The sequence below is a fragment of the Clinocottus analis genome, unplaced genomic scaffold (genome assembly GCF_023055335.1).
Source record: "Clinocottus analis isolate CAN_PGR_092001 unplaced genomic scaffold, fCliAna1.0.p SCAF_3, whole genome shotgun sequence".
NCBI lineage: Eukaryota > Metazoa > Chordata > Actinopteri > Perciformes > Cottidae > Clinocottus > Clinocottus analis.
In genome coordinates, this window is record NW_027176042.1 from 24,009,013 (window position 1) to 24,029,086 (window position 20,074).

At 43.2% G+C, this 20,074-nt stretch overlaps 1 protein-coding gene across 1 annotated transcript in view; it reads left to right on the forward strand.

Annotated features, from left to right (window-relative positions):
* The window catches only part of LOC137796123 (prothymosin alpha-B-like), a 20,273-nt gene extending 416 nt beyond the window's left edge, over positions 1–19,857 (forward strand). The window contains exons 2-4 of the mRNA XM_068593816.1: positions 687–976; positions 1,778–1,942; positions 19,831–19,857. Coding sequence (XP_068449917.1) covers positions 687–976; positions 1,778–1,942; positions 19,831–19,857 — 482 coding nt within the window. The remainder of the gene's footprint in view (positions 1–686; positions 977–1,777; positions 1,943–19,830) is intronic.
* The last annotated feature ends 217 nt before the right edge of the window (positions 19,858–20,074 follow it).

The window sequence follows — 20,074 nt, forward strand, 5'->3', positions numbered from 1 at the left end:
AACCCCACGCAGCTGATTCCTCGGTCGGCGAGCGCCGACACGGCAGCTGCTGAAATAACGAGACTCTCCAAAAGTTCAGCCACTTTGAGCGGGAGAGGAAGTCCACACTGTCCTTCAAGAAGTATTGATCACTTACATCCTCGTTCATGGAGCTGTGAGGTGAAGGAACTGAAGCAGCAGACCGCAACTTTTTAATGGTGCATCATTTTCCAACTTGAGGAAGCTGCTGTTACTTCCCTGCTAGCCGCATTAGCGTTAGCCTTACTTATTATCACTAAAATGTATTTCCTGTCCTACCTGTGATTTATTGTGGACTGTTTTTCAACCCAGCCTCGCGGACGTTTGTTTAAAGGGTCGAAAAGCTAATTAAGCCTTTTATATGTTGAGGAAGCACAAATGAAACACCCACGTGACACATCCACGGATTTTCATTTTGAAATGAGAAAACCAAAATCGGGGAAACGAGCTGAGACGAGGACGTGGACGTAGACGAGGATGGTGACAGGACGAAGACGAGGACGAGGACAAAGACGAAGACGAGGACGTAGACGAGGACATGGACGAAGACGAGGACGAGGACGTGGACGAAGATGAAGACGAGGACGAGGACGAGGACGTGGACGAAGACGAGGACGAGGATGAGGACATGGACGAGGACGGAGACGTAGACGAGGATGAGGACGTAGATGAGGACGTGGACGAAGACGAGGACGAGGACGTAGACGAGGACGAAGACGAGGATGAAGACGAGGACGCAGACGAGGATGTAGACGAGAACGAAGACGAGGACGTAGACGGGGACGAAGACGAGGACGTGGACGAGGACGAAGACGTAGACGAGGACGAGGACGTGGACATGGACGAGGACGAGGACAGAGATGTAGACGAGGATGCGGACGAGGACGAGGACGAGGATGAGGACGGAGACAAGGACGTAGATGAGGATGAGGACGAAGACGAGGACGAGGACGAGGACGTGGACGAAGACGAGGACATGGATGAGGACGAAGACGAGGACCAGGACGAAGACGAAGACGAGGACGAGGACATGGATGAGGACGAAGACGAGGACGAGGACGTGGACGAGGACAAAGACGAGGACGAGGTCGTGGACGAGGACAAGGACGAAGACGAGGGCAAAGACGAAGACGAGGATGAGGACATGGACGAGGACGGAGACGAGGATGAGGATGGAGACGTGGACGTAGATGAGGACGAAGACGAGGATAAAGACGTGGACGAGGATGAAGACGAGGATGAAGACGAGGACGAGGACGAAGATGAGGACGTAGACGAGGACGAAGACGAGGATAAAGACGAGGACGTAGACGAGGACGTAGACGAGGACGTAGACGAGGACGAAGATGAGGACGTAGACGAGGACGAAGAAGAGGATAAAGACGAGGACGTGGACGAGGACGAAGAAGAGGATGAAGACGAGGACGAGGACGTAGACGAGGACGAAGACGAGGATAAAGACGAGGACGATGACGAGGACGTAGACGAGGACGTAGACGAGGACGTAGACAAGGATAAAGACGAGGACGAGGATGAAGAAGAGGATGAAGACGAGGATGTAGACGAGGACGTAGACGAGGACGTAGACGAGGACGAAGATGAGGACGTAGACGAGGACGAAGACGAGGATAAAGACGAGGACGTGGACGAGGACGAAGAAGAGGATGAAGACGAGGACGTAGACGAGGACGAAGACAAGGACGTAGACGAGGACGTAGACGAGGACGAAGACGAGGACGAATACAAGGACGAAGACGAGGATAAAGACGAGGACGAGGACGAAGACAAGGACGTAGACGAGGACGTAGACGAGGACGAGGATAAAGATGAAGACGTGGACGAGGACGAAGACGATGATGAAGACGGGGACGAGCACGTAGACGAGGACGTAGACGAGGATAAAGACGAAGACGAAGACGAGGACGTGGACGAAGATGAAGACGAGGACGTGGACGCGGACGAAGACGAGGACGTGGACGAGGACGAAGACGAGGACGTGGACGCGGACGAAGACGAGGATGAAGACGAGGACGTAGACGAGGAATTATCATCATTATTCTGATATTTTTAAAATATAAAACTTGGATCTCTCGCGTCGTCTCTCGGCGAAGAAACACAATTTATTTTCCTCCCTCGCTTCCTCGTCTCCGAGGCTCCTCACAGATAAGAACCTGAACACTTCAGCCTCACAGGAGGAGAACTGCTCCACATCTTCACCTTGTGTGTGTGTGTGTGTGTGTGTGTGTGTGTGTGTGTGTGTGTGTGTGTTGATGTATCTCCATGTGCGGTGCATTTAGCCCGTTCCACTCAGAACGGCAGCTGTGAGGTCGGGAGAGCAACAAGAAGTTTAATTTTAATAATTTTAGGCGCCGCTCTGTTCCGTCCTGCGCTCTGATTGGCCGATGCAGACGTTCCGTGGTTCCGTGGTTCCGTGGTTCTGTGAATGTCAGACTGAATGTTTGACACATGTTGATTGGAGGCGTTTCAATTTGTCCGTGTCTGTGTGAACATTGTGTGTGTCCGTGTGTACATGTCCGTGTTTGTGTGTGTGTGTGTGTGTGTGTGTGTGTGTGTGTGTGTGTGACAGTGCGAGCAGCATTTTGCCGTGTCAGCGTTCTCAGATCTTCTCATTGTGTTTCACGTCCTTAAAGTTTTCGTCGTCGTCGTTTTGATTTTTCTTTACTTGGAAAGCAGCCGGAGCAACGAGTCAATATTTATATTTTCTGCTGATTTCAGACGCTTTTATTTTACTCCAATAAAGGCCTTGTAAAAAATTAATAATGTTTAATAATGTTAATGTTTACCTGCTCGTCTTCAATGTGTGTGTTTCCATATAAGATCTCACTCGTACAGAAAACTGACAAATAACCTGATAAGTTTACTCTTGGTCTTGGGAACAATTATAAATTCAAAGTCCACTTCCTGGTTTTTTCTCAGACTTTCAACTGCCTCACATGGTCTTCAACAACAGACTAATAACTTCAGTTAATCTGAGACTTTGAGGGACGTTTAAGTTCCGTGAACTAAACTTTTTAGACGTGACCGAGGACTCGATGAGCTGGTTGTTAAGTGAAGATCTCACGTTGGCGGCCATCTTTAATTTACATCCAATTAGGTCTGATGGAAAGGTGATAGACCGACGGAGTATTTACCTCATTTGTTTGGAGTGAAGACACACACACACACACACACACACACACGCACACACACACACACACACACACACACTGCATTGAAATCTCAGGGTGTTAACAGTCCAGAGGGACCACTCCATTACACTGTCTGCTAGCAATTAGCGCCAGTGCTAATGACAGGACAGTGACTTATGGTATGCGCGTGAATACACACACACACACACACACACCCACACACACACACACACACACACACACACACACATCAGCGTCCGTGCTAACGACAGCAAAACGGTGGAGGGTGCACACACACATCCAAACTACTTCATTATTCCCCCTGCTAGCAATTAGCGGAGGCGGTAATGACAGTAACCCCCCCCCCCCTCCCACCTCCACACACACACACACACACACACACACACACACACACAGCCCTGCTCAGAACTTTAAAGCTGAACAGTCACTAAAAGTGAGCGGGTCAATGAGCAGAGCGAGGCCACAAACACCGACTGAACCGCGGGTTCAATTCCCTCCTGGCCCGCCGCGCTAAAGGCCAATGCTTTTGAGAGATCAGCTGTCTGACTTTAAGAGACATTTATAACACAATCACGGGTGAAGCATTGTTGTATACAACTTGTATACAACAATAATAGTCAAATAATCCAACATCTTTAGGGGGTATTTGCTCCATTTGACTTGGATTAAAAGATGAAGTCCAACTTGGAATTAGAACTCAAATTTAAAGCGAGCTAATCTCATGAGCCGTGACACACGCTGGTATTCATGTTCCAGGGTGAACAGGAAGTAGCTAGTTGGGGTTCATAACGTCCATTCTTTAAAAATGCTGGATTAATACTGGTCCTCCCGTGCTGTGGGATTACTACGAGCAGAACCTACCTGCACAACAGCTGCTGGCGTAGACAACGTGTTGGGATTAATCACCGCTAGTCGAGGGCGACTTTTCCTTTCCATCGGAAGGCCAGGAAGCTTTTTTCCAACGACTCTAAACCACGTCTGGTTTTCCAGGTGTGTTTGCACGACGAGCGTCACGTTACATTCAGTCCTCCTTTTATTGTTACGGGGGAATATGTTGATGAGTGAGTCATTAAAAAGGAAGAATTATACATCGACACACACTCACATGCACACACACAAACACACACACACACAGCAGATCAATGCTTGTTGATTGAGAAGGGACCGTGCAGAGTTCCTCTGAGCAAAGCAAATAAGGTTAACAAACTCAGTGGCAGGGAGAATGATCTGTGTGTGTGTGTGTGTGTGTGTGTGTGTGTGTGTGTGTGTGTGTGTGTGTGTGTGTGTGCGTGTGTGTGCACTCCATCATATTGACTCTAATTGCAAGGAGTCAGTGTAATAGAGTTCTTGTATGTGTAAGATGTATTGCCACGACTCTCCCTTTCATCAATGTTTCTGTGCGTGTGTGTGTGTGTGTGTGTGTGTGTGTGTGTGTGTGTGTGTGTGCCATTCCTCTCTTAGCATTTCAATTACCGCAGAGGTGAATCACTGCATGTAAACACATCGAGGGACATTTTCAAAGCGACGCTGTGGCTCATGTCTCTCGTTAGCATGAAACTGAGCACCTGCATGTGTCAGGAGTCGCGGCGCTCTGGAGCGCGATCGTGACCAATGAAGTAACGTTACGTGTAACCGGGGGCCTGAACATGGAAAAAAAAAAGCACTACGGGGCCGAACCGTCCCTCACCTGCGGCGTTGTTTCACTCTTCTGCAGCGCTGTCACATTTTTTAGGCTCTCTGCAGCCGCCGGGTTCCCAAAGTCTGAAGCTGTTAAACAGTCCGGAGGGACCACTCCATTACGCTGGATGCTAGCAATTAGCACCAGAGCTAATGACAGGACAGTGACTAATGGGTACACACACAAACACACACACACACACACACACCAGCATCAACAATTGGATAGGTTACACACACATGCAGACTACTTTGTTATTCTCTCTGCTAGCAATTAGCAACCGAGCTAATGACAGGACAGTGTCTAATGGGGACACACATACACACACGTCAGCATCAGTGCTAACGACAGCAAAACAATGAGAGAAGGTACACACACGTACACACACGCATGCAAACTACTTTGTTATTCTCTCTGCTAGCAATTAGCAGCAGTAGTAATGACAGTAAACACACACACACACACACTAAATAGAGCCCCCAAACGGACACCGTTCACGTTAACAAAATTCGGTGTCATCGTTTCTCTCATTTTAATAATATTGTGTCTACAAAATAATCTAAATATGTTTTTCCCAACTGACAGGAAGTCGAGCGTCCCAAAAACAGGTTTGAGGACTTTAAAATGGACAAAAAAATAGCAAGATGTTTACTGTGTATTCTCGAGCGACACAAACAGGAAGTGATAACAAATGTGCAGTACCTCCTCCTGCCACTGCACCGAGCTTTCCGCTCGGCCTCCTTTCAGTTTCATGCATTATTTGTGATATGTGGCGTGAAAAAAAACACATTTCCGGCTAATGTGATGAGGATTCTCTGCAGCAGGAGCTCAAGCCGTAGGGACCCGGATGGTGAACGGGTCAATGCTCTATACGTCCCTCTGTAGGTACCTGAGCATGCATGTGTGTGTGTGTGTGTTTGTGTGTAATGAATAATAATAATAATAGAGTGTAAAAATGTAATTTCCCCAGTGAGAGATGAATAAATCACATTGACTGTAAATCAAGCATCATGGAGTAACTCATGATGCTAAAGGTGTATCTTACGTTAGCTCTGCAACACTTATTTTCTTAATTAAATACCTAATAAGTGCATAAAATGTCAGGAAAGAGCAGATTAGACGTTTCTTTATTGAGCGTGGCACAACCATCATCACACATCCAGGGAATATTATATGTCAATGCAGCACTAATTCCTTGCACGGAGAACTCCAGAAATTGTTAGCAATCTGACATTAATCCTCTGAATAAAAACCAAGACAATGTCTTAGCATTCACACTGATTCACAGCGTTGCATACAAAGACCTAAAAAAGGAAACAACCTTGATGGCGCCACTATAAGCCTTATAAATCTCTATTATCTTGCAAATCTCTGTCATTTCAAGGCCCATTAGGTCACATTGGTCAACTCTGTGAACCGGAATCACTTTAAGGGGGAAAAAAGAGGAAAATTCAAAGAAACTTGCACTTGTTCAGTCACGTCTTTAAGGAAATATGTATTGTAGTGTTGTGCTCATGTCTTAATTTTAAGAACCATTAGGGGGGAAAGACTGAGCGATTGTTATATAACACTGTAAATCATAGCTTGTTTTATGAAATAAAGCCCAAAAACTGCTGTATTTGGATGTAATGAACTCCATAAGACATATACAAGTGGAATATATGGTTTAGTACATGAGAAAATTAAAATAGACCCAATGACCCCAATGGGTCCATTGGGCCCCAATGTGATCTCACCTGAATGTTCTCTGCACTAAACCCTTTCTAACTTTGTCCTGCTTCACTTTTATTACAACACCAACATTATTCAAACAGCCCTAGTGGTTGCAGAGATACATCCTTTTTAGTTTGGGGGTGTCATTTTCAAGGAAAGGGCCTAAACATTCTTGGTTTTCAACACATTGCACACGTCAGACATAAAGCGGCTCACACTTCTCATTGCTTTGACTGAAGGCTTGGTGGTGAACTCACAGTCTTTTTTTGGATGCGCAGCATCGGGAATGAAATAAGTGAGCAGGTCTCGTCCCCTTTTTTAATTTTGTTTGTCATGGTTGATTTTTAAAGTGTTTTAAAGAGGCTCAAATAGCAAGAACAGTGAGACACCATCAGCTCAATCAGCTTCCTTTTCAGCAGTCGATCCAGCTATTGTGTTAGTGTCAATACTCGATTGGATGGAGCTAATGAGCCCCTCGGTCTGAACGGAGGTGCTATTGTAATGGTAGTGTTGTTGTATGAATTAGTGGTTAAGATGTGTTTAAGGTCAGCGTGCTTATTTAACCGTGTCTTATCTTGGAGGAAAAAAAAATAAATCATACATGGTTCAAAAGGCAGAATTTTCTCTTTCTGACTCGAGCGTTCGAATCACATGAAGTCACAGAGTTAAGCATCTGATTTTCTGAAGAGTTATTAGCTGAAAATCTTTAAAAACCCTGAAGGTCATTTAAAGAAAAGCGATTACTGCCAAACTGAATTAAAAAATGTTCCGTCAGCTACAGAAACGATTATAAATCCAAAGCTGATAATGAAGCTGGAGCGCCGTGAACTGGCATTTTCTCAAATGGCCACCAGGGGGCGACACCTATGGTTGCAAAAATAAGTCTGATTGTATCGTCTATAATAAGTCTGTCATAAAATGATAAATGTATTGTTCCCATTTAGCAGGGTATGCTTTAGGGCGGGGCTACCTTGTGATTGACAGGTCACGGCCACAGCGTTGTCCAGTCTGGGAGTTGTCAATGTTTTCATCTTTCAACTTTATCTTTCAGTTATTTTTGGTCATCTAAACACAATATAACAAGATAGCGAATTGGCGAAAAACCAAGATGGCGGCAGAATGTCAAACTTCAAAAACGCCCAATGACGCCCATTTCTTACATGCAATCTATATTTTTCAACGTTTTTTTTTTTCTGTATTTGCGAATTTTGCGTGTTCGTTTAGCTAGGTAGCTGTTCCATTGTTATGAAACGATCAAAGAAATTCATGAAAATTGAACATTTGAGTCATTCTTGATGGCCACATCCCTCTGAATGTGCAAAAGTAAATCAGTGCATTTAAAAAAAAAAAATCCGATAATCCTTTTTTGACTAGCAGATAATAGTAGTATTCACACACTGATCACAAATAAGTACCGTTTACTGAACATGGAAATGTGCTTTATGTTGTCTAACATTTTAATTCAAAGACTTGAGATTTAAGAGTCCGTCCGGGCTGAACCGCCAGACCTTCGCTGACGTCCTCCTGCCCGTCTTGTGTTTTTAAAACCGACTGCTCAGAAGACACGGAGGACTTCAAACTGGATGCAGGAAGAAAAAAAATGACTCTTCCACTGCAGCGTAGAGTGGGGAGAGGTCAGCTGACCTCCATTATGTTTTCATGTTTTGCTCCGGGCGCCTCAGTGGAAAACATTCTACCACGCCGCCTTCGCGGGCTCTTGACAGGAGTGCATGCATGAAAGTGTGTGTTTGTGTGTGTGTGTGTCCCAGCGCTGATCACGAAGCTAATTGGGATGAAGTGTTAATTAAAACGGATATGTGGACGGATACAGGCGCTCTCTGTCGGGAACGAGGCCCCGGCTGGTAAACACTCGACTAATCAGACAAACTGCTTTATCCTCTGATGGCGGGATGAGAAACATCCCGGCGGCTCCACGGGGGACAGAAAACATCCCCTCGCTGGTCCTGTTGGAGCTTGGCACACATTCATCTGATGAAATACTCGTATTGCCGAAACGGCCGTCGGCGGGTTGGAACTGTCATCAGGGTCCTGTTTTTGTTTGTTTTAATCACAGTAATCAGAACCTCGCGAAAGATTCCACTTCAATCAAACACAACTGGAGTATTTTTTTTTTTTTTTTTACAACATTACACAGTTACGACAAAGAGTGAAGAAATGTATCAGTTGTAAAGATTTCCATGTTCGTTTTTTTATTTTTATACCAGCACTGACCACTTTATGCCTCCAACATTTCCACGTCTTGCAGTAAATAGAACCATGACTGTAACCCCTCGCTGATCACCACGGGTGACTCCTCTGGTTGTATAGAAGTATATGCTTCACGTGTTAAAGCTGCATTCTCTCTCCTGACCACCAGGGGTGACTCCTCTGGTTGTATAGAAGTATATGCTTCACGTGTTAAAGCTGCATTCTCTCTCCTGACCACCAGGGGTGACTCCTCTGGTTGTATAGAAGTATATGCTTCACGTGTTAAGGCTGCATTCTCTCCACTGACCACCAGAGAGTGACTAATTTGGTTGTATAGAAGTCTATGCTTCATGTGTTGAAGCTTCATTTTCTCTACTGACCACCAGGGGGCGACTCGTCTGGTTGTATAGAAGTCCATGCGTCATATGTTAAAGCTGCATTCTCTCTCGTGACCACCAGGGGGGGACTCTTCTGGTTGTATAGAAGTCTATGCTTCATGTGTTCAAGCTGCATTCTCTCTGCTGACCACCAGCAGGCAACTCCTCTGGTTGTATAGAAGATATTTGATGATTTTTAGAACACAGACGTTGCTGCTATTGCAGTCCGTGTACCCACACAGGTTGCATCATTGTGGAGAAGTTGCTACAAGGTACTTTCTTATATATGATTGCATTCTCACTTGTCTTAACCTGCAGGCGTGTGTATCTGTGTGTAAGTCTCGGTTTTATTGTGCATATCGCACTTGTATTTGTGCGTTTGAGGGAACAAAAGTAAAATCAAAACCATATTTTCTGATGTTGCCTTTTCAAAGACTGAACATTAAAAATGAAAGAATGTGTGTGTGAACAATAACAGTTATAATAAGACCATGTCTTCACAGCGTAACTATGAGAGAAATATTTATATTGTGTGTGTGTGTGTGTGTGTGTGTTGTTAGAGACATTAAAGGGTCATATTGATGAACTGGGATCTCAAAGGGAAACATCAGGGGCAACATGACCCGAAGGATGTATTAAATATTAAATGCTGAAAACACACTCGCACATACTCACACACACACTTAGTATTATCATGTTTTTCATGGTGTCGTGGGCTTTTTGTGAAATGCAGACACACCACACGTTTAACCTCTCTCTCTCTCTCTCTCTCTCTCTCTCTCTCTCTCTCTCTCTCTCTCTCTCTCTCTCTCTCTCTCTCATGGACGGTTCCTGCTGCATCTTCTCGTAGTCTTGGAAGTAGTCTTTCAGCCTGGAGTCCGCTGTTTGTGTTGCATGTAAAACCAAAAAGTTCTTTTGTCACCTAATACTCTCAACAAATGGCAATAAATGAATACACAACCTATTTTAAACCTTCTTTCTAATGGCCTTCAGGAGTGACTGCTCTGGTTGTATAGAAGTCAATATGAATGACTTCTCTCTAGATTTCTTCCCACAGTAAACATTGTAAACATGAGTTTATAATCTTGTAAAAGTGAAGTCAGTACTGAAATATCTTCAACTTGCATTCTTTCTTCTGACCATCAGGGGGCGACTCCTCTGGTTGTATAGAAGTCTATGCTTCATATCTTAAAGCTGCATTCTCTCTTCTGGTTGTATAGAAGTATATTCTTCATGTGTTCACGCTGCATTCTCTCTAGTGACCACAAGGGATCACCTCCTCTGGTTGTATAGAAGTCTATGTTTTGTGTTAAAGCTGCATTCTCTCTACAGACCACCAGGGGGTGACTCCTCTGGTTGTATAGAAGTCATTTAGTCATTTTTATTTAGTAAATGATGGTCATTTAAAGTCAAACAGACCATAAAGCAGGGTACACTTTAGGGGCGGGGCTCTACTAAGGTTTCCCTCGGTCCAAACAGAACGAACCCAACTGTAGATTACTTCTTGCATCCCGTCTAATTCGGCGTCTGTCTTGCTAACAAACAGCTCTGGTGCTTTGGGCCTCGACTGTGTGGATAATGAGAGTTGGAAAGGTGAAGATGAATACACCGGCTCTTCAGAGGCTGTCAGTGTGATGGATGAACGGGTTGATGGCAGATGGAAGGTTTAGAGGAGACTAGATTAAAGAGCGCTGGTAGAGATGGAGAGATTAATAAACGCTGGAGTGGACTGTTGGTGGAGGGATGGATGACAGAGAGATGTCAGATAGGTATCAATTAGGTTGTGCTAACCTTAAACTCCTATCAAAATGATTAAAATATGTCACGTCTGATGCGGTCAGACACTTCTTCAGCAGGAAAGTTTATTTCTGCCTCCATCGCAGTGAAAACTAAAGTTCTGAGCAATAAAGAGCTTGCCACTGATCTCACGACAGGGATTAATGTGAGAAAGACACGGCAGGTTAGAATGTCCGCTCAATAAGCTCAGGAAGCCTCACCTTCTAAGAGTCGACTCGAAAGAGTCGACAACGAGACGTTAAGTCTGGTAAACAATGAGTCGGAAAATGACGAGCAGACATTTTCCACCGATATGTATAGAAGTCTATGCTTCATGTGTTAAAGCTGCATTATCTCTCCTGACCACCAGGGGGCGACTCCTCTGGTTGTATAGAAGTCTATGCTTCATGTGTTAAAGCTGCATTCTCTCTCCTGACCACCAGGGGGCGACTCCTCTGGTTGTATAGAAGTCTATGCTTCATGTCTTAAAGCTGCATTCTCTCTACTGACCACCAGGAGGTTGAGCTTGTTTGCACACGAGAGTCTTGAATCACAGGCTGTTACTGGTTTTCCTCCTGCTGCGTGTGTGTGTGTGTGTGTGTGTGTGTGTGTGTGTGTGTGTGTGTGTGAACAAGCTGTGGGCTGGTGTACAGCCACCGGGCCCCCGGGGGCCCATCAGGCGGCATCTGTCAGCTGGAAAGCTGAAGATAAGCACCAAGGGGGGGCCCGAGAGAGCCGTCAAGCGGACGCTTTTCGTCACCAAAGCTGTCAGGTTGGTCATAATCAGATGCAGGTGTTGTGGGACGCCACAATGCGAACACGAGCCTCTTCACATGTTCTTCTTTTTAAACAATGTGTGGAATTTGGAAGTGTTTATTCCTCAGACTCGAAGACAGAAAGTCAATCCAGTGAGCCCCCCCGTCCAATATTACTTGCTAACTGGATGTAGCATTATGCTAAGTATAGTAGAATGTCTCGCCGCTTTACAGAAAATCAATGTGAATGTTTTGTACGAAAAAGAAATGATTCCATACCTGTGCAGACGAACATTGTTCGAATACAAAATCCTTTGTATGTTTCTCTCATCCTCTCGGAGATCCTCCATGACCATGTGTTTGTTTTAAGCTGCTTGTAATTGTGTGATTAAAAATGTCCGTCAACAGGGTCAAATATCTTAAGCACGTTGACTCTACATATCTCTACATCCTTGAATATACATTGAAGGGGCTTTGAATGTGATCATAAAAGAGAAGAACTTCATTAAATATAAGCTTTGCAGGTTTCAAAGCATTTTAAAAATAAATGAATCAGCCTTTCAAATGTTTTGTGGCAAAAAGTGTTGTCTTTTGTATTCATTGTTAAAGCAACATGTGCATCCTTGAGGCCATAACAGTCTCTGACAGTTGTAATATTGCTTGTATTTCTTATTAATATGTGGCGTATACCTACCACAGAACATATTTTCATGTGAAGAAATACGCAGGCTAAAGCTAAAGCCTTTTCCATGCATTTTAATAACCTTTGCTATCTTATTCATTTTCAATGACCCTTTAGGGGGGAAATTGATTTATTAACAAGAAAAAAAGGGAATGAAAAAAAGGAAGAGAGATTGATGGTGTGAAATGAGAAGAAAGAGAAAAAAGCAATTCAATCATGTATGTACAAGGAAAGCGCAGCGATAAGCTGAGTGTGCCTCCGGAGACGACCGTGTGTCAGTCAGCCGACTCCTTCTTCTTAACGACACGCCGACGTCGACCCGAGCCGCCGGTGGCCGAACGCCTCGGGGCTAACGAGGGCAAGCTTCAGATTATTGGATTGTCCTCCAAACAGCCGTTGGATGAGGCCGTTTCAATGGAATAGTGATTTACTTTGCTTGAATAACAAAAGTTTCCAAATATAAATTATAAGCCAAAGAGTATGGATAAGAAAGCAAAAGGTAACGTTTTTTTAAACAGGATTTCTTCACATGGGGGTTGGTTAATAAAAGGTGGGAGGGATTGGGACAGTTTGTGGTTGTGCCAAACAAAAAGAAATCAAGAAAATGAAAGTAGGCCTGGCTATCTACCTAAACAAAATGGCCTCTCTTAATGTTCTACACAAAGTACCTACGTGGGTGCACAAATGAACAGGGTACCCAAAACTTAGGTTGTCGTCAACCTCTCACCAAAACCTCCACACTCAACAGTGTCTGTGTGCTCAAGAGAGACCTCCCCTCAAACTTTTCTTGCTTCCTCCTTTTAAAATGGTGGCTGAATTAACAGGTTGAAGCCTGTGAGGGGAAAACAAGAGGGCCCAACTCATGCCCATTCAGTGTTTTCTACAAACCAGCACACATCCACATCGATTGGTCAACTCAACTCACTCCACTCTGCAAAAAGTGTCGAAAAACTGCTTAAATTGAAGCCGGAACTTTTTCTCAAGGACTGTTGCTCTTTTTGTTTCGTCCAATTAAATCAACGCTAAAATTGACGCTTCATTTCAAAAGGAGACGAAAAGAGGTTTCCGGGCCTGACAACACAACGTGAATTAATTGGGAAGGAATCAAGTCTGAAAGAAAGAGAGAATGGCAAAAGGACAAAGAGTGCCTTTGTTACACTTAAGCCACTGAAGCAAATTGAATTAACTCCCAGCAAGAGAAGCAGAAGACGTTCAACAGTGACAACATTGCGGGAGAGATGTGATTAAATCTAATTAACGTTTGAATTTAAACATTTAAACTGTCCCCGCTACTTGTTAAACACAGCCTCTCTAATCCCAAGGTTAATTAAGATTATTGCGACTCGGTGCTTCGTGGACTCAAACACTTTACTCAAGGATGTAATGACACTGCGAGAGTCTGTGGTGCATCACCGCTTCACCACTTCAGTCTCGGCTTTGTTTCCTTCCGTCGCGTCGATCAAAATCAAGGTTTCTCCCAAAGATTATCCAAGACCACAACTGCGGAGATATCATTAAATTGTCTGTGCATTGTCTGATTTATTTAACATAATTACTGTTGTTGCAAAAGTAAAAAAAAACAGGAAGATTCTCCCACACATAACTTAGAAGTCATAGCATCTCTGCTATGCGTTTGGCCTTTCCAAACAATAGACCTTATGATCACTCAGCTCCATGTTCCCAGCATCATTAAACTCTGCCAATAACCTTTTTGAGATATTGTGCGATCAAGATCCGATAACAGACAGTCTGGCTGGCGCTCGTTGGATTGGTTAGGTTTCGGCAATAGATCGGTGGTAAAGTAGAGCGGGTACTACTGCCATCGGTTAGGTTTCGGTATTAGGTCGGTAAGGGTTTGAACATTGGGGCAAGCCAAACAGGGGCACGAGTAGGTTTGGTACTACTGCCATCGGTTAGGTTTCGGTATTAGGTCGGTATGGGTTTGAAAATTGGGGCGAGCCAATCAGGGGTAAAGTAGGGCAGGTACTACTGCCATCGGTTAGGTTTCGGTATAAGATCAGTGAGGGTTTGAACATTGGCGCAAGTAAATCAGGGGTAAAGTAGGGCGGGTACTACTGCCATCGGTTGGGTTTGAATATTGGGGAAAGCCAATCAGGGGCAAGAGTAGGGCGGGTACTACTGCCATCGGTTAGGTTTCGGTATAAGATCAGTGAGGGTTTGAATATTGGGGAAAGCCAATCAGGGGCAAGGGTAGGGCGGGTATTACTGCCATCGGTTAGGTTTCGGTATTAGGTCGGTATGGGTTTGAACATTGGGGCGAGCCAATCAGAGGTAAAGTAGGGCAGGTACTACTGCCATCGGTTAGGTTTCGGTATAAGATCAGTGAGGGTGTGAACATTGGCGCAAGTAAATCAGGGGTAAAGTAGGGCGGGTACTACTGCCATCGGTTAGGTTTTGGTATTAGATCGGTAAGGGTTTGAACATTGGGGCAAGCCAAACAGAGGTATAGTAGGGCAGGTACTACTGCCATCGGTTAGGTTTCGGTATTAGATCGGTAAGGGTTTGAACATTGGGGCGAGCCAATCAGGGGGAGGAGTAGGGCAGGGACTACTGCCATCGGTTAGGTTTCGGTATTAAATCGTGAGGGTTTGAATATTGGGAAAAGCCAATTAGGGGCAAGAGTAGGGCGGGTAGTACTGCCATCGGTTAGGTTTCGGTATTAGATCGTGAGGGTTTGAACATTGGGGCAAGCCAATCAGGGGTAAAGTAGGGTTGGTACTACTGCCATAGAAGGAATGTACTTATGTTTGTTGTATTTTCAGTTGCCTTTGAGAACAATGATTAGTTTTCGGGATAGACAGCTGAAACAGATGGGCTCACGATCCAATGGGGCCGTTTTTCAGACTTTTGGGGTTTGGGAAGATTGGGCCGTCAACACAATGGCATGGAGATTTCTGTTCAGAGGGAACAATCAGCTACACCTTTTGATCATTTATGTCAAGACAATCACATGGTGTACATCCAATTACAGTTTATATGGCTATGAAAGAGATAGTTTAACAAATCCTCATCCGTGAAGGAAATCTTGGGGATAACGAGCTTATTTTTCTTCTTGGTCGGACGTCAATGTCGGCCAGAGGACTGCAGAGCGCCAGTTAATGCCACGGTTTCTGTCCCGTTATTGGCTGGGAAACCGTCAACAAATCCCACGAATATAAAGCGATGGATGCCCCCCCAAGTATTAATGTTGATATATCTTATTGTGCCATTGGGCCCCATTACGCTCTGAAAACTATTAAAAACACATCCACAGTGAACCTCCCCGTTGCACCGGCTGACTTGTTCCTTCATTATTATGGACACGCGCATGGTCGTTTGTTCCCGACTCAACCCCACAAACACTGGCAGCGGAGCTGTTGTCATATAAACTAACTGCTAGAACGGTCTCAATCATGAATTCAGCTGGAAAGCCCCACACACACAAAACACACACACACAAAACCAGACACAAACATTGCAAAGACACACACACGAACAGATGATATATGCACAAAAGAATCGGACAGAAAAAGTAAACAGTTAGCACAGTTTTAGGCTCCGTGCCATCGACTAATGGCTCCATCAGTCTCACAAGCAGAGACGCTCTGCTGGGCTTCAGAGCCGACGACAAACTCGCTGTAACTTTGTTTTCTCGTCGTGATGCTGCAGCAGCTCCTCTGGAGCTGAACCTGAGTCAAAGGTTCACACGGTGAACTTATTAAAGAGCTTTTTATCTCTATACCTTCATACCTTTTTACCTTTATGTCTTTTTACCTTTATACCTTTATTTTTTTACCTTTATCTTTATACCTTCATAACTTCATACCTTCATACCTTTTATATCTTTACCTTTATACCTTTATACCTTCATACCTTTATACCTTTATACTTTTATACCTTTATACTTTTATACTTGTATACCTTTATACCTTTATACTTTTATACCTTTATAATTTTATACTTGTATACCTTTATACTTTTATGCCTTTCTATCTTTATACCTTTTACCTTTTACTTTATATCTTTATACCTTTATATCTGTTTATCTTCATACCTTTATAACGTTATACCTTTATACATTTTACCTTTATACACTTTTAACCTTATACCTTTATGTCTTCATACCTATATACCTTCATACCTTTGTACCTTTATACTTATATACCTATATACCTTCATACCTTTATACCTTTATACTTATACACCTATATACCTTTATACCCTTACCTTCTCACCTTTATACCTTAAGGGTTTAATTTGCTTCTCGGTGTCTACGGGAGTAAAAGATAATCTCACTGATTTAATTGACTTTTGTGCTTCATAGTTATCTCTCTGAGCAGCAACTCGATGTCGACGAATGGAGAAGCGAAGAAGAAATTCAGTAAAAAATCCAACAACCACAAAGATCCTAGAAATCCAGCAAGCTCATCAATGTTGGCATGGGACCCCCTTACCTCACAGCTACACACACACACACACACACACAAACACACACACACGCGCCGATCCTCCACTTAATCCATCCTGCTGCTGCTCCTCCTGCAGAACATCCCCCGCTCTCCTCTCCTGACTCGGCGTAACTCCCTGGGCTTCGCTGCTCATCCTCGGCTTGCCTTCATTAACCCTCAGCCCGAGGGCCTCCGGGTCCTGACTCACCCTCCGGAGGATAAACAAAGACGATCACACATCCTGGATTCTCTCTCTCTCCTTCCCGTTGTGTGAGGCGGCGTTTAGCTCGGCCAGACTTCGGTCACACACTTGTTGAGCTCGTTCTGATCAGAGGACGACTTCACTGAACGTTACCGCCGAGCCTTTTTTCATCAGAAGCAGAACGAGAGTCAGAAACTGTTTATTGTTTGGTGTGTAACAGTAAGACACTATTAAAATACACAATACTACATTAATTTAGCTGATGCTTTTATCCAAAGTGAATCACAATAAATGCATTCAACCATGAGTACAAACATAAAGTACAATTTCTCCAATGAAGTCAAACTACAAAGTGCTATCACTAAGAGACATTTAAGTGCTGCTAAAGTGCTGCCTTTCTTATTTAAGGTATAGTTTTTATGCAATAAAATACGCTGAACAAACAAACAAATAAGAGTACGTTAAAACAAGTTTATTATGAAAGTTTCATGTGTATATTAATATAGAAAAGATGTGCATAGAGGGTGTGAAACAAGGCGTCTGAAAGGGTCCGCAAAAATCACTTGATGAACATTTTAAGAATGAACAAGTCTTTTGACAGATGAGATTATATTATTATTATCATTATGAGATTATTATGAGATACTTATCCTGTCAGAGTCTTCAGCTTTTAATTAAAGGATCAAAACATTCTTTCTTTTAGTCAGATTTCATGTTTTCTCTCCCAAAAAAGAAGAAAACAAATGACATGTATGTAATTGTCCCTTAATGTGACATTAAATTGATAGTGATTTATTATGGTGAATTAATCTTAAAAAACAAAAAATGAAAAACAATACAGCGTCTGTCTCTTTCGTCTTTATTGTAGAGAGATTACACTTTTTAATACTTAGAGATAGATAAAGTGTTATACCATGTTATAAAGTGTTATAAAATGGTATAACGTGTTATAAAGTATGAACTAAATGAATAAACTTGCCGTCCTAAACCTTGTGTGCTTTCCACCTAAACGAAGCCATCGTCTCCTCCTTTGTCATCGTCGTCCAGTTCAGATATTCATGTTTTCTTTCCGTCCTTTCTCACCTCACACACTCCACACACACACACACACACACACACACATGCACGCACACACACACCTCACGTCGCTCAAACTGAACCGGCTGCTTTAGTGCCGAACTAAACGACCTGCCGCCGCTCCTCCGCCACTGTGTGGCCCTTGCTAACGGCGGCGGTTCTTCCCGCGCGAAAACTGCTTCTTGGAGCTCACTTCAAAAGCGGAGCGCCGCCGCTAATTACTCCCACGAGCGGAGCCCCCGCTGTCGAGTACAAAGCGTGGCGGCGTGGATGTTTCAGGCTCTCTTCTCATCTGCGTCTCCGTAAAGCCGCTAGCTGCTTCAACTCACTTGACCTCCTCCCCTTCAAGTCACACTTCTCCGCACTGCGTATCATTTTTTTTCCTACATCTCAGCACAAACACCTCTGCAGAAAATCTTTAACAATATCTTGATCCTTTGTCTTTGTCTCTACCCCTGACCCTCCTTGATAGCTGGAAGGAGGTGAGTTCTTCAAAGCCCGGCCTGGTCCGTGGTGTTTATAGCGGGTTAGCTTGCAGTAGGTTACCCTTCATGAATTTAGCCTTCGTCTGCTCTGTGGTAGCATCATGTGGAGTGAAGATGGTTTTCTGAAGCCGTTCCTGCATTAGTGCTCTGTGAACTTCTTCATTGAACTTCCTTTTTTATGAATTTTTCTGAATGTTTTTCTGCGGTGTTTCATGTTTGGGCTCATTACTGCCTGTAAGAAAGTAAACCTCCAGACTCATGAACTCTGGCTTCATCGACAGCATGTAGGACCCTCCTTTCCGAAACAACTCAGGTACAACTTAACCTTCTAAGCCTAAACAGAATCACAAAGGTATAGCTATTTTATATTCAATCTACTATTATAACTAATACTACTACTACTACTATTATTGCTACTATTACTACTACTATTACTACTATTAATGCTACTACTATAACTACTAATACTGTTATAACTACTATTACTACTATTAATACTACTATGACTACTATTACTACTACTATCACTATTATTACTACTACTATTACTACTACTATTACTATTATAAGTACCACAACTACTACTACTACTACTACTACTACGACTGCGACTACTATAATTACTAATACTGCTACTATCACTATTGTAACTACCATTACTACTACTACTATTACTACTACTATGACTACTATTACTACTACTATCACTATTATTACTACTACTACTATTATTACTACTATTACTACTACTGTTATTATAACTACTACTACTATTACAATTACTACTACTACTACTACTACTCCTACTACTATAACTACTATTACTACTACTATTAGTGTTATTATAACTACTACTATTACTATTACGATTACTACTACTACTACTCCTACTACTACAACTACTACTACTACTGCTATAACTACTATTACTACTACTACTATTACCACTACTATTACTACTACTACCACTATTTACTGTTTACTGTTACCATTATTACTGTTGTTTTTGTAGGCAAGCTGAACTTTCAATCAAAGTCGCTTTACATTGAAATGTTTTAGGTGTAATACTGTGTATATTATATATATATGTGTGTGTATATATATATATATATATATATATATATATATATATATATATATATATATATATATATATATATATATATATAAAATCCTACTACAGACCCAATTGAGTTGTTGTTCCCTGAGTTAAGGTGATAATGTTCTCATCTCTGGACCAGTGGTCAGTCGGCTTCATCTGCAGCTAAACCATCGCTCCTCTGAACAAATCCCCCGGCACTGTATGAAGGGAAATATCATCAAGTCCAAATCAATGCTTCCCTGTGTGTGTGTGTGTGTGTGTGTGTGTGTGTGTGTGTGTGTGTGTGTGTGTGTGTCTGTGTGTGTTCAGAGGCTTACAGACAGTACAGTTAAAGCCTCCCTCACTCAGATCAAAGACACCGCTGCCTCTGAAAGAGCAGAGAG